Source organism: Scyliorhinus torazame, chromosome 15, assembly GCF_047496885.1.
Source record: "Scyliorhinus torazame isolate Kashiwa2021f chromosome 15, sScyTor2.1, whole genome shotgun sequence".
Taxonomy (NCBI): domain Eukaryota; kingdom Metazoa; phylum Chordata; class Chondrichthyes; order Carcharhiniformes; family Scyliorhinidae; genus Scyliorhinus; species Scyliorhinus torazame.
The window spans coordinates 157,113,657-157,128,849 of NC_092721.1; the positions used below are offsets into that span (position 1 = coordinate 157,113,657).

The window sequence follows — 15,193 nt, forward strand, 5'->3', positions numbered from 1 at the left end:
AAATTTTGACTTGCAGATGTTGGGGTTCCTGTTCAGTTGGTAGTTCCAGTCTCCCCGTCAGTTCCTCTAAGGTCACTAGTCTGTCCCTCGTGTAAAAATCCCCAGCTGTCAGTGTCCTCCCATCCTGTCTCCACCTCTTAAAAGTGGTGTTGAACGTGGCTGGTGGAAACCTGTGGTTGCCACAGATGGGGGCCATGGTGGACACCTCGGTCAGACTGAAGAGCTGCCTCATCTGATTCTCGATTCTCGGGAGGGGGGGGGGGGGGGTTGCTGTTGTGGCAAGGGCCCGGAGGGTTGTCCCTGTGCAGGTGGACTCCTCCATTTTCACCCATTCTGTATTTGGTTCCTTCACCCATCCCCGCACTCTCTCGGCCGTGGCTGCCCACTGTTAGTATTGCAAGTTCGGGAGGGCCAGGCCTCCCATGCAAAGAACCCTTTACAGTGTTGTTTGGGGGATTCTTGGATTCTTCCCCCCTGCACATAAACGGCATAATCATTTTGTCTGCTGCTTGGAAAATGACCTTGGGGATGTAGAGTGAGAGGGACCTGAACAGGAAGAGGAACCTGGGCAGTACGTTGATCTTGATTGTCTGCACCCTCCCTGCCAGGGAAAGCAGGAGTGTGTCCCACCTCAGTGGATCCTTTTTCACTTCCTCCCTCAGACTACTCGGTTTCCACTTGTGGATCTGTGTCCATTCATGGGCTATCTGGATCCCCTGGTAGCGGAATTTGATTCAGGCTATTTTAAATGGTAGACCATCCATCTCTGCCCCGCCCCCCCTCGGGTTCACCTGGAACACTTTGTTCTTGCCCAGGTTGAGTTTGTAGCCTGAGAAGGCTCCGAACTCTCTGTGGAGCTTTGTGATTTCTTTCATGCCATTTTGTGGGTCCGAGATGTAGAGGAGCAAGTCATTGGCATAGAGTGAGACTCTGTGCTCTCTGCCGCCTCTTCAGATTCCCTTCCAGCCTCTCTCGATGCAATCGCCAGCGGTTCAATTGTCAGGGCGAACAAGAGTGGAGACAACGGGCATTCCTGTCTTGTGCCTCTGAGTAGCTGGAAGTATTCAGAGCTGGTGGTGTTGGTCTGAACACTCACCTCGGGGGCGTTGTACAGGAGTTTCACCCATGAGATGAACCCTGTCCCTAGCCCAAACCACTCTAGTACCTCAATGAGTTATTTCCATTCCACTCTGTCAAAGGCCTTCCCTGCATTGAGGGAAATGATCACCCCCGGTGTTCTTTCCCTGGATGGCATCAGTGTCATATTCAGCAGCCGTCTGATGTTCGCAGTTCGCTGTCTGCCCTTAACAAAGCCAGTCTGGTCCTCTGCGACCACCTCTGGTATGCAGTTCTCCAGTTTCTTGGCCAGGACTTTTGCGAGTATTTTCGTGTCCACAGTGAACAGCGAAGTGGGCCTGTATGATCGCCATTCCGTTGGGTCTTTGTCTTTTTAGGGTATCAGCGATATGGTGGCATGTGTTATCGTTGGAGGCAGAGTGCCGGCTCAAATGTTTTGTAAAAGTCCGCTGGGAACCCATCGAGTCCCGGCACCTTCCCAATCTGCATGGAGTTGATGCTCTCCATGACCTCTCCCAGTCCTATTGGTGCTTCCAGCTCCCTCCGTCTATCGTCCCCCACGAATGGCATGTCCATTCCATCGAAGAACCGTCTCATCCCCGAGTCAATATCTGGGGGCTCAGAGGTGTACAGTCCCCAATAAAAAGCCTTAAATGCTTCACTGGCCTTTTTTGGTTCAGCTACCAGTCTGCCTCTGCTATTCTTCACCTGTGCTATTTCCCTCGTGGCTGCCTGCTTTCTCAGCTGCTGAGCTAGCAGGTGGCTAGCCTTGTCTCCATGTTCATAAAAGGTCTCCTGTGCCTGGCGGAGTTGGTAAATTGCTTTCCTGGTGGATAGCAGGTTAAAGTCCAGTTGTAGCTTTTTCCTCCATCAGAAGCTCTATGCTCTGGGCCTCAGAGTACCACCTGTCGACCGCCAGGACAGAGTCGATCAGTTGTTGCTGAGCCGCCCTCTCTTCCTTATCTCTACAAGCCTTGGGGGCAATAATTTCTCCTCTAATCACAACGTTCAATGCCTTCCAGAACGCAGAAGCTGAGAGTTCCCCATTCCGGTTGTTCGTAACATACTCCCTATGGCCTGTGATATTTTCTGGCAGGCCAAAAGAGTCGTGTCCAACCTCCATGTAGGGTGTTGGGCTCGGCCTGTTTCCAACCACACGTCCATGTAATGTGGAGTGTGGTCGGAGATTACGATTGCAGAGTATTCCGCTCTGACTATCTCTGGAAGCACCAATTTCCCCACTACAAAGAAGTCGATGTGGATGTAGACCTTTTGTACTGGCGAGAAGAATGAGAATTCCTTCTCACCTGGGTGCATGAACTGCCATGGGTGCACTGCTCCCATCTACTCCATAAACATCCCCAGTTCCCTAGCTATGCCTGTCGTTTTCCCCATCCTGGGGTTTGATCTGTCCGTCCGTGAGTCCTGTACACAGTTAAAGTTTATCCCCCAACTATGATGAGTCGGTGCCTGTCTATGTCGGGGATTTCCACCATGGTCTTCTTTATAAATTCCGTGTCCCAGTTGGGTGTGTACACGTTCACCAGGACTACCGGTGCCCTGTCTAGGACACCGCTGACGATGATGTACTGTCCCCCTTGGTCCATAAACGACTTTGTCGACTTAAACACTGTCCTCTTATCAAAATTGTTAACCCGCCCAAGCTCTCGCCTGCAGCAGGAATGGTAGGTCTGCCCCACCCAGCTCTTCCTTACACGGAGTCGGATCTTCTCCCTCGGGTGCATCTTTTGGAGGAAGATTATGTCACCCTAATACTTTTCAGGTGGGTGATGAAGACTCTATTTTTTCATTGGGCCATTAAGTCCCCTAACAATCCAGGTGACTATCCTGGGGGGGGGGGTTTGCCCCTGGCATCAACCATACTTACCTGGTGGATGCGCCCCTGCACTCCGGAGTTTCCCTTTGTTCGGGGGCCATCCAAAATGTCAACTGTCACCGTTCTCACCCTGCAGCAGGGCCCCTGTGCCTACGCCGTTTCCCTTTGTCCAGGGGCCACCGAACATGCCAGCCATCTGTGAGTACGCTAGGTGGGTGAGACCCTTGACTCTGGGTTTCCCTTTGTTTCGGGGCCTTTCAAAGTGGCTGCATACGGTGCCATCTTGTTCCATCTTTCCACATTGACATGCTGAAGCCCTAGAGCCCTTCTACCCGCCCCCCCCCACTGGGAGATGCACCACGGTCCCCTGCTCTCATGCTTCCTGGCGGTAGCTTGACCTGCTAGTGTGGTGGCCCCCCTCGCAGGGCTGCTCTGACCACTTCCTATGCCTGTTTTGTTCGTGTCCTCTCTTTCTTCTCCTCACCCTCCCATGCTCTCTGCTGCCCTTGCCCCTTCCTTCCTATGAGCTAATTCCCTTACTCATAGCGAGGCAGTGCAGTCCCAGCAGAATTGTCCATTTTGGTCGCTTTCTCGCTGCGTCTTCCTCACCACTGTCCCATTTGCCTTTTATCCAGTCCATTTGTACGGATGTCGTCTCTGCCAGGGTAGTAAAATGCGCTTTGCCAGGTCCGCCCCAATGTCCTGGTATACCCTTATCTTGTGTCCCTCCCAACTGCTTGAATTCGTCCGCCGAACCCAACGCAGAATCCTCTCCTGATCCTGGTACCTGTGCAGCTTGGCTATTATTGCCAACGGCTGCTCCCCGGCCTTAGGTTCTTTTTCGGAATGGCAACCGGTGACGAGTGGTGTCCCGCAGGGTTCAGTGTTGTGGCCACAGCTGTTCTCTTTATATATTAACGATCTAGATGACGGGACTGGGGGCATTCTGGCTAAGTTTGCCGATGATATAAAGATAGGTAGAGGGGCAGGTAGTATGGAGGAGGTGGGGAGGCTGTAGAAAGATTTAGACAGTTTAGGAGAGTGGTCCAAGAAATGGCTGATGAAATTCAACGTGGGCAAGTGCGAGGTCTTGCACTTTGGAAAAAAGAATAGAGGCATGGACTATTTTCTAAACGGTGACAAAATTCATAATGCTGAAGTGCAAAGGGACTTGGGAATCCTAGTCCAGGATGCTCTAAAGGTAAACTTGCAGGTTGAGTCCGTAATTAAGAAAGCAAATGCAATGTTGTCATTCATCTCAAGAGGCTTGGAATAGAAAAGCAGGGATGTACTTCTGAAGCTTTATAAAGCATTAGTTAGGCCCCATTTAGAATACCGTGAGCAATTTTGGGCCCCACACCTCAGGAAGGACATACTGGCACTGGAGTGGGTCCAGCGGAGATTCACACGGATGATCCCAGGAATGGTAGGCCTAACATACGATGAACGTCTGAGGATCCTGGGATTATATTCATTGGAGTTTAGGAGGTTGAGGGGAGATCTAATATAAACTTACAAGATAATGAATGGTTTAGATAGGGTGGATGTAGGGAAGCTGTTTCCATTAGCAGGGGAGACTAGGACCCGGGGGCACAGCCTTAGAATAAAAGGGAGTCTTAGAATAAAACTTAGAATAAAACAGAGATGAGGAGAAATTTCTTCAGCCAGAGAGTGGTGGGTCTGTGGAATTCATTGCCACAGAGGGCGATGGAGGCCGGGACGTTGAGTGTCTTTAAGACAGAAGTTGATAAATTCTTGATTTCTCGAGGAATTAAGGGCTATGGAGAGAGAGCGGGTAAATGAAGTTGAAATCAGCCATGATTGAATGGTGGAGTGGACTCCATGGGCCAAATAGCCTTACTTCCGCTTCTATGTCTTAGTGTCTTATGGTCTTCGGCCCTGTTGGAGGCTAAGGGAAGCTGTCCCTTCCAACCATTTTGGCCAGCATCTGGACCATGTAGTCGGTTGGGTCTTTCTGGCAGGCCCACTATTCGAATATTTTTTCATCTGGGTCGGTTTCTTGGTTCTCTACCTTCCCTTTCAGGTTCACCAACCTCTTTATCTCAACCTCCAGGGCGACGATCCAGTCTTCTTCCCATCCTTTTCCCCTACGCTTCCAGCCTCCTTCCCATCCCATCGAGTGCCATCTGCATGGCGACCAGTGTCTCCACCACCGCCAATTTGACCATCGTTTGGATCTCCACCTTAACCTCTCACTTCATTCCAGTCAGTTCCTTAGTTAGGAACATCTTCCAACCATCTCCAGGTGCGGGGGGGAGCCCGCCGTCCGGGGCGCCGGTCTCCCTCTCTTGGGGGTGGCTGGGGACCCCACCCCTCGTGGGTCCGCCGACCCGCTTTCTTGCTGTTCCTGCCATTTCCTGCAGTTTCTGGCTCTCCTGCGGCCTCTCAAGCTACTGCTTCCTGGCAGTCTTTTCCTCTGTGTTGTCTTTGTGGTGAGGAATGAATAAGTCCAATTTTCCGTGCTAAATTCAGCCAAAAGTGCCTATTTTGCTGTGTTCTGGAGAGCCACCTGATGTGCGACTGCTCAGCACACCCCTGTCACTGGAAGTCATCTTCCTGCGTCCATGAGAAGTAATGCAAGTGTGGCAGGGACTTGAGGAAATTACAGAGATGGGAGGATGTGAGGCAATAGAGTAATTTGAAAACTAGAATGAGAATTTTAATATCAATTTTCTACATCAATTGCTAAAAATTATGCCACATGTTAGCAAGATCATACAAAAAGCAAACCAGGCACGAGATTGTTTTTCTAGGGGGATGGAAATTATTCTAAACCAGCATTGAACCTTAGTTAGATCACACTACTGTGTACAGTTCTGATCACCATATATAATGGATAATAGAGGATTTGGAGTCGGTGTAGAGAAGAATTGCAAGGTTGATACCAGAAATATCAGGAAAGGACTGACTTCTCTCTTCAAAAAAGAAAGCTGAGGAGTGACACAATCAAAATCTTTCAAATTATGAAAAGTTTTGCCAGAGTAGATACGGAGACTATTTCCTCTTGTGGAAAGAACATAATTGAGGCCATCAATTCAAGATAATCACCACGAAACCCAATATGAATTCAGAAGAAACTTCTTCATCAATGAGTAGTGAGAATGTGGAACTTGCTGCCACAAGGAGTATTTGAAACAATGTGTATAAATGTGTTGAAGGGGAAGCTGGACAAGCATATGAGGAAGAAAGGAACGGATGCCTACAGTATGAGATTTAAGTGAGGAAGTGACAGGGACAGCTGATTAGATGGCCTCAAAGGTGACAGAGAAATCCATGAGTTCCTCACCCTTGTTGGAGTTGAGGGTGAGGAGACAGGGAAAAAAGTTTAAAGAGATGGTTTTCAGCAGAGAAAGAAGGCTGGGGCTACCTGTGAAGGATGACCCTAGGATAAGTAGGTGATTTTTGCAGACAAAACCAGGATCGGTCATGATGTATGTGGTCCAGTCAGATATGGCACTGAATAACTGAAGCAGTTGTCACCATATCTCTTTGACTTAAAGGATCAGAGATGAGGGGCCCTGCTGGGGAATGGCATTGGCAAGGAAGTGACTGTTTTAATGGGAACTGAGGTCCCGAAGGTATAGGTGGGAGTGTGGTTGATCAAATCAGGAGTTGCAGAGATGTCTTGGGGACTGGAAGGGGACAAAGTGGTTAAAGATATTGTCAGGTCGGAAGCTTCAGTAAGGGGCAAAGCGTCGTAATTCTATTGGATGCATTTTATGCAAATCAGGTGAGCTGCCCCCCGCTTCCTCGCGCAAAAATAAAATTGGTTGTAATGACAGGTCCTACAGAGATGGGGATACACTCCGCACTCCCTGGCGGGGCGGGTACATACGATCAAGATGAACGTTCTGACCACCGGGAAGGCGGAGGCACAGTGGAGGAAAGTGCAGGGGGCGACCTACGAGTATGGGGAGAAGGCGAGTCGGATGCTGGCACACCAGCTCCGTAAGAGGATGGCAGCGAGGGAAATAGGGGGAGTCAAAGATGGAAGGGGAGCCACGGTTCGGAGTGCGACGAAAATAAACGAGGTATTCAAGGCCTTTTATGAAGAGCTGTACAGATCCCAGCCCCAAGCGGGGGAAGAGGGGATGAGACGATTCCTAGATCAGCTGAGATTCCCGAGGGTGGAGGAGCAAGAGGTGGCTGGTTTGGGGGCACCAATTGGGTTGGAGGAGCTGAGCAGGGGTTTGGGGAGCATGCAGGCGGGGAAGGCCCCGGGACCGGATGGATTCCCGATGGAGTTCTACAGGAAGTACGCAGACCTGTTGGCCCCGCTACTGGTGAGGACCTTTAATGAGGCAAGAGAGGAGGGGACCCTGCCCCCGACAATGCCGGAAGCGACAATTTATTTGATCCTAAAGCGGGACAAGGACCCACTGCAATGTGGATCGTACAGGCCGATCTCGCTCCTCAATGTGGATGCAAAGTTGCTGGCAAAAGTGCTGGCCACGAGGATCGAGGACTGTGTCCTGGGGGTAATCCACGAGGACCAGACGGGATTTGTAAAGGGCAGGCAACTAAACACCAATGTGCGGCGGCTCTTAAACGTGATAATGATGCCATCGGAGGAGGGAGAGGCGGAGATAGTGGCAGCTATGGACGCGGAGAAGGCCTTTGACCGAGTAGAGTGGGAGTACCTCTGGGAGGTGCTGCGTAGGTTTGGGTTCGGGGTAGGGTTTATCAATTGGGTTAAGCTCCTTTACAGACCCCCGATGGCGAGTGTAGTGATGAACCGGCGGAGGTCGGAGTACTTTTGACTGTACCGAGGGACGAGGCAGGGATGCCCCCTGTCCCCCCTGTTGTTCGCATTGGCGATCGAAGCATTGGCCATGTCATTGAGGGAGTCTAATAAATGGAGGGGGGTGGTCCGAGGGGGAGAATAGCATCGGGTGTCGATATATGCGGATGACATGTTGCTGTACGTGGCGGATCCAATGGAGGGGATGGTGGAGGTCATGCAGACTCTAAGGGAGTTTGGGGCGTTTTCGGGCTATAAGCTCAATGTAGGGAAGAGTGAGTGAGCTCTTTGTATTACAGGCGGGGGACCAAGAAAGAGGGATAGGGGACCTACCGCTAAGGAGGGCGGAGGGGAGCTTTCGGTATCTGGGGATCCAGATAGCCAGGAGTTGGGGGACCCTACATAAACTGAATCTGACGAGGTTGGTGGAGCAAATGGAGGAGGATTTCAAAAGATGGGACATGTTACCGCTCTCGCTGGCGGGTAGAGTGCAGTCGGTCAAAATGGTGGTCCTTCCGAGGTTTTTGTTTGTGTTTCAGTGCCTTCCCATCGTGATCACTAAGGCCTTTTTTAAGAGAGTAGGCAGGAGTATTATGGGGTTTGTGTGGGCGAATAAGACCCCGAGAGTAAGGAGAGGGTTCCTGGAACGCAGTAGGGACCGAGGAGGGTTGGTGCTGCCAAACCTGGGGAGCTACTACTGGGCAGCAAATGTGGCGATGATCCGCAAGTGGGTTATGGAGGGAGAGGGGGCTGCATGGAAGAGGATGGAGATGGCGTCCTGTAAAGGAACGAGCCTGGGGGCGTTGCTGACGGCACCGCTGCCGCTCTCGCCGACAAAGTATACCACGAGCCCGGTGGTGGCGTCAACGCTAAGGATCTGGGGCCAGTGGAGACGGCACCGGGGTGCAATGGGAGCATCGGTGTGGTCCCTGATCAGGGGTAACCACCGGTTTGTCCCGGGGAAGATGGACGGGGGGTTCCAGAGCTGGCATCGGGCGGGGATTGGAAGAATGGGGGACCTGTTCATCAATGGGACGTTTGCGAGCCTAGGGGCACTGGAGGAGAAGTTTGAGTTACCCCCGGGAAATGCCTTTAGATATATGCAGGTGAGGGCTTTTGTGAGGCGACAGGTGAGGGAATTCCCGTTGCTCCCGGCACAAGAAGTTCAAGATAGGGTGATCTCGGGTGTATGGGTCGGGGAGGGCAAGGTTTCGGCAATACACCAGGAGTTGAAAGAAGAGGGGGAAGCGCTGGTAGAAGAGTTGAAGGGTAAATGGGAGGAGGAGCTGGGGGAGGAGATCGAGGAAGGTCTGTGGGCTGATGCCCTAGGTAGGGTTAATTCCTCCTCCTCGTGTGCCAGGCTCAGCCTGATACAATTTAAGGTGGTCCACAGAGCGCACTTGACGGGGGCGAGGTTGAGTAGGTTCTTTGGGGTAGAGGACAGATGTGGAAGGTGCTCAGGGAGCCCGGCGAACCATATCCATATGTTTTGGTCATGCCCGGCACTGGAGGGGTTCTGGAGAGGAGTGGCGGGAGCAATATCTCAGGTGGTGAAAGTCCGGGTCAAACCAAGCTGGGGGCTAGCAATATTTGGAGAAGTGGACGAACCGGGAGTGCAGGAGGCGAAAGAGGCCGGCATTCTGGCCTTTGCGTCCCTAGTAGCCCGGCGAAGGATCTTGCTAATGTGGAAGGAGGCTAAGCCCCCCAGCCTGGAGGCCTGGATAAATGATAAGGCTGGGTTCATAAAGTTGGAGAGGATTAAGTTCGCCTTGAGAGGGTCTGCGCAGGGGTTCTACAGGCGGTGGCAACCGTTCCTAGACTATCTCGCGGAGCGTTAGAGGAAGGTCGGTCAGCAGCAGCAGCAACCCTTGGGGGGTGGAGGGGACGTCCTGGGCGGGGGGGGGGGGGGGGGGGGGGGCGTGGAGGGGACGTCCTGGGGGGGAAAGGGGGGGGGGTGGAGGGGACGTCCTGGGTGGGGGGGGGGGGGGGGGGGGGGGGGAGTGGGGACTGCCTGGGAGGGTGGATGAGCAAGAGATAACATGAAGGGTTGGGGAAACTGGCACGTACAGGTGAGGGCCAGTGTACAAAGCTGTGCAAATGTATCATTTTGCCATGTATATATCTTGCTCTGCGCGATTTCTCATTTTTTTTTTGTTACGGGGGGGGGGGGTTATTGTTTGTAAGGGAGAAAAATTGTGTGAAAAAACTTTAATAAATATATATATTTTTTAAAAGATGAATGTTCTGCCCAGGTTTCTCTTCCTGTTCATGTCCATACCACACTGGGGGAACAATGGGAAGGAGGACTATGGCGAAGTGGGAGGAGGAGTTGGGGGTAGAATTAGATGAGGGACCTTCAAGCAGCTGTTGGATAGGTACATGGATTACGGGAAAATGATATAGTGTAGATTTATTTGTTCTTAAGGGCAGCACGGTAGCATTGTGGATAGCACAATTGCTTCACAGATCCATGGTCCCAGGTTCGATTCCAGCTTGGGTCATTGTCTGTGCGGAGTCTGCACGTCCTCCCCGTGTCTGCGTGGGTTTCCTCCGGGTGCTCCGGTTTCCTCCCACAGTCCAAAGATGTGCGTTAGGTGAATTGGCCAATGATAAATTGCCCTTAATGTCCAAATTGCCCTTGGTGTTGGGTGGAGGTGTTGAGTTTGGGTAGGGTGCTCTTTCCAAGAGCTGGTGCAGACTCAAAGGGCCGAATGGCCTCCTTCTGCACTGTAAATTCAATGATAATCTATGATTAATCTAGGACAAAGGTTCGGCACAACATCGTGGGCCGAAGGGCCTGTTCTGTGCTGTATTTTCTATGTTCTATGGGGTGTGAGGTCTTTGGTAAGGTGAACGCTTCTTCGTCATGCACGAGACTGGGGCTGATACAGTTGAATATGATGTACCAGACGCACTTAACTAAGGCTAGGATGAGTTGGTTGTTTGAGGGGTGTGAGTATTGTGGGAGGACCCTGGCAATTCATGTGTATATGTTCTGGGCATGTCGTGAGCTGGTGAGATTTTGGGTTTCCTCCTTTAGCACGATCTCGGCGATTCTACAAATGGAATTGGAGCTCAGTCCCCTGGTGGCCATATTTGGGTGTCAGACCTGCTGGAGCTGCAGGCAGGTGTGGATGCCTTCGCTCCGCAGGAGGGTGCTGTTGGAGTGGAAGTCAGCTCCACCACCCATGTCTCAGTAAAGCTGGGGGATCTTATGGAGATTTTGCATCTTGAAAATATTAAGTAGACGTTAAGGGGCACAATTGAGGAGTTTTATAAAAGATAGTGTCCTCTCATTCTGTTTTTTAAAGAGCTAGTCACACAACTTTCAGGGGGGGAGGTGGGGGTATTGCATTTTGTTTGAGGATTTGTTTTGTTTTATTCTGTGTTCATTTAAAAAATGTTCAATAAAAATATTTTAATGAAGAATATCATACAGGACAAAGCAGTCGCTTGACTTCCAGATCATCCACAAGCATTAACTCTCTCCACCACCGATGCACTGTGGTAGCAGTTTGTCAGTGGGTACTATCTACAAGGTGCACTGCAGGAACTCACCAACACTCCTTAGACAATACCTTCCAAACCCACGACTGCTACCATCTATAAGTACAATGGCAGCAGACACATCGGAACACCACCAGCCCAATCCCTCCAATAAGGTAACACTTCCTCAGTATTGCACCCAAGAGTGGGTGGCCCTCAGACTTGTAGATCACAGTGTTACGACTGGGCCCAAATTGATTCCAATATGATCTGTACCTGGGGAAATTTCCCCATTTGTGTAGTTGTCTTTCTTTTGTTTCTTTTTTTAGGAACAGTGACAAAATATTTTACGATGGTACTTGAACTATTTGACAGACAGGAAGTGCAGACTAAATATATATTTTATTATTTATGCGTTTGCATTTAACAACTAATCATCATTTGTATGTTACCGGATAATTCAAATAATTAAGTTTTAACTTTTGTTTTTTCAGTGATGAACAACAAAGGGATTATCTTCTCGAGAGAAGGGATCTCGCGATTGATTTTATTTTTTCTCTGGTATTAATTGAAGTTTTGAAACAGGTAAGTCACAAATTTCGATCTCGAATCTTGCTGAAAAAAAAGACATGGGGCTGGATTCTCCCATCGTGCGGCAGAGTGTCCACGCCGTTGTAAACGCCATTGCGTTTTACGATGGCGTGAACGGGCTGCTGCCAGGAATAATTCTGGCCCCTACAGGGGGCCAGCACGGCGCTGGAGCTCCAGCTGCCGATCCCGGCGTGAACTGGGCACCGCGGGATCCGCAAATGCGCAGTGGCGCTGGCACCAATGTGCGCATGCGCGGTGTCCTTGAACGCGCCGGCCCCAACGCAACATGGCGCAGGAGTACAGGGGCCGGCGCATAGGGACAGAGAGGCTGGCCCACCGATCGGTGGGGCCCGATCGCGGACCAGGCCACATTGGAGGCGTCCCCCCCCCGGGGTTGGAGCCCCCCCACCCCACAGGCCGCCACCCGACCCTTGCACGCAGAGTTCCTGCTGGCTGCGAGCAGGTGTTGACGGCGCCGGCGGGACTCAGCGTTTTAACTACAGTCGCTCGGCCCATCCAGGGCCGAGAATCGGTGGGCCGGCCGTGTAGATCGGCCCGCGACCGGCGCCGCGCCAACCACCCCACGCCAATGGCGCCGAATCTCCCCTCTGCGGAGAATCGCGAATCGGGGGGGGGGGGGGTCCCGGGGATTCTCCGTCCCGTCCCCGGGCTGAGAGAATCCCGCCCATGGTGCTGAATTTGTCTTGCACTTATCAGGTCAAAAACAAGAAAGCCAAATTTCAAACGATCACAACAATTTATACTGCAGAGGAAAGGGTGCTGATTGATTGGTTCAGGTGTTATCATGGAAAAAGAAATGGGGAATTATAGACTTCCGAATTTCCTGGGTAATTCAAAAACGCCACAAGGCTTGAACATATTCCTTTGTTTGCAGCGAATGGGTCTCTGCATGAATGTATGTTGCTTCTCGCAAGGAAAGCAAGTGAGCCTCGTTGATGACTGGTTATCTCAAATTGCTTGTTAGTGTAGCTATTAGTGCCTTCAGGATCGTTCAGCAAACACTACTTCCTCCGTGGCAATGCCTCGGTCAATCAAAATCTACATCACATCCTATCAATACCCATTTCTCCTGTAGTATAAATTGTTGTAATGATTTAAAATTTGACATTCTTTCATTTGTCCTGATCCATGCAAGACAAAAAGCTTTGACAACATTTCTTTCTTTTCTATGGAGTCCCTAAAGTGTAGAAGGAGGCGATTCGACCCATCTAGTCTCACCGACCACCTGAAAGAGCATGCTACCTGTGAATACTGTGAGCAGCCAAGGAGAAACATGAACCTTCCTCCTGGCGCCACAAAAATGTTAACAAGAAAATCCAGATCTCGGCCTTTCCCCCACCTATCCTCGTAACCCCATAACCCCACCTAACCTGCATGTCTTTGGAAACTAAGGAGCAATTTTAGCATAGCCAATCCACCTAACCTGCACATTTTTGGACGGTGGGAGGAAACCGGAGGACCCAGAGGAAACCCACGCAGACGCTGGGGAAACAGTGCAAACTCCACACAGACAGTCACCCAAGGCTGGAATTGAACCCAGGTCCCTGGCACTGTGAGGCAGCAGTGCTAACCATGTATATATTCTATACTACCAAGCAGCAATTTCACTCTTGTTTATGTCAGCCATTTGTTGAAGATATGAGAATTTCAAATGTAAAATATGGCAACAATGAATTGCCATCATAAAAATAACTTCTTGAAATTGTATTTTAAAAATGCAAGAACACCTAATGGTGATCCAGTAATTTATACCCTGTGAATACTGTGAGCAGCCAGGGAGAAACATGAACCTTCCTCCTGGCACCACAAAAATGTTAACAAGAAAATCCAGATCCTGGCCTTTTCTGAGCAAACCTTTAAGGACCAATGTATAGGTTGTTCAATACTTCGTGCAACTGAGTCCAATATGCATGCTCCATCCATTTATGAAGAACATTTCAATTGGGATCCCGCAACCTGCTGAGAATCCTGATTTGTATATTTAAACAGCTTCCCACTTATTATGCCTGGATGAAAATGAAATCAGGGTTCAGATATCCAGGGTGACCACCCAATTTTCCTCTGCAAGTCATTAATGGTTGACCGACAATTGAAAGCCATCCACAATGTCCTCTATTTAATTAGATTAAAAACTTTATTTTATTCCTTTTCAGATTTCTCTTCATCCTGTACCAGACAACTTGGTCCATGAAGTTATTAACTTGGCATTCAAGCACTTTAAATATAAAGAAGGGTAAAACACATATACTCATTTAATAACTTTATTCCCCAACTTCCTAATTATGTTTATTGCTTATATTATACCCTGTTTTTGATTAGTTACCTAGGTCCCAACACTGGAAATATGCACATTATAGATGATTTATATGCAGAAGTAATAGGTGTTCTGGCACAATCAAAGTGAGTATTGAGCAACCTTTTACAGTACTTGATAAGTTTTGCATGTGCAATAATGAATAAAGATTGTTTATACTGGCCAGGATTTTGTGCTCCCGTTTGCAATTGGAACAAATGGGAATGGGAGTGCAAAACTTCACAAGAGGTCCAAAACGCAATTTATGCTGGTGGGATTTCGTGTTGCAATTGTCCCTGCACCCAGCCAATGACATAATAGGAATCCTGAAGTTCAATGTTGGGAGGCCCAATACAATAAATTTACTTTTCATTATCAGGGGCGGGATTCTACAACCCGCCGCCGGGCCGTGAATCCCGCCCCCGCTGGCCGGTGAATTCTCCGGCACCGGAGATTCGGCGGGGGCAGGAATCGCGCCGGTCGGCGGACCCCCCCCCCCCGGCGATTCTCCGGCCTGCGATGGGCCGAGGTCCCGCTGCTGCTATGCCAGTCCCGGCCGGTGTGAATTGAACCAGGTCCCTGACCGGCGGGACCTGGCGGCGCGAGCGGGATCCGGGGTCCGCGGGGGGGGGGGGGCGATCTGGCCCCGGGGGGGGGGGGGGGCGGCGCAGGGCGGGGCGATCTGGCCCCGGGGGGTGTCCCCGCGGTGGCCTGGCCCGCGCGTGGCCCACCGATCTGCAGGCGGGCCTGTGCCGTGGGGGCACTCTTCTACTACGCGTCGGCCGTGGAGGTCTCCGCGATGGCTGACGTGTAGGTGAACCCCCCTGCGCATGCGCGGGGTTGACGTCCGCATCCGCTGCGCTCCCGCGCATGCGCGGACTCCCGCTGGCCGGCGGAGTCCCTTCGGCCCTGGCTAGCGTGGTGCCAAAGGCCTTCCACGCCAGCCGGTGGGGCGCCAACCACTCCAGGGTGGCCCTAGCCCCTAAAGGTGCGGGCTTGGCCCCTAAAGGTGCAGAGGAATCTGCACCTTTGGGGCGGCCCGACGCCAGAGTGGTTCACGCCACTCCATCCCGCCGGGACCCACCGCCCCGCCAGGTAGGGTAGAATCCCGCCCCAGGCCTCTAAG

The 15,193-nt window shown here is 51.1% G+C and overlaps 1 protein-coding gene across 6 annotated transcripts in view; it reads left to right on the top strand.

The window, feature by feature from the left end:
- The window catches only part of LOC140391931 (protein furry homolog), a 790,380-nt gene that overhangs the window by 335,030 nt on the left and 440,157 nt on the right, over positions 1-15,193 (top strand). For all 6 annotated transcript variants that reach the window (XM_072476991.1, XM_072476992.1, XM_072476988.1 and 3 more), the window contains 3 exons: positions 11,657-11,747; positions 13,928-14,007; positions 14,094-14,174. In XM_072476991.1, coding sequence (XP_072333092.1) covers positions 11,657-11,747; positions 13,928-14,007; positions 14,094-14,174 — 252 coding nt within the window. The remainder of the gene's footprint in view (positions 1-11,656; positions 11,748-13,927; positions 14,008-14,093; positions 14,175-15,193) is intronic.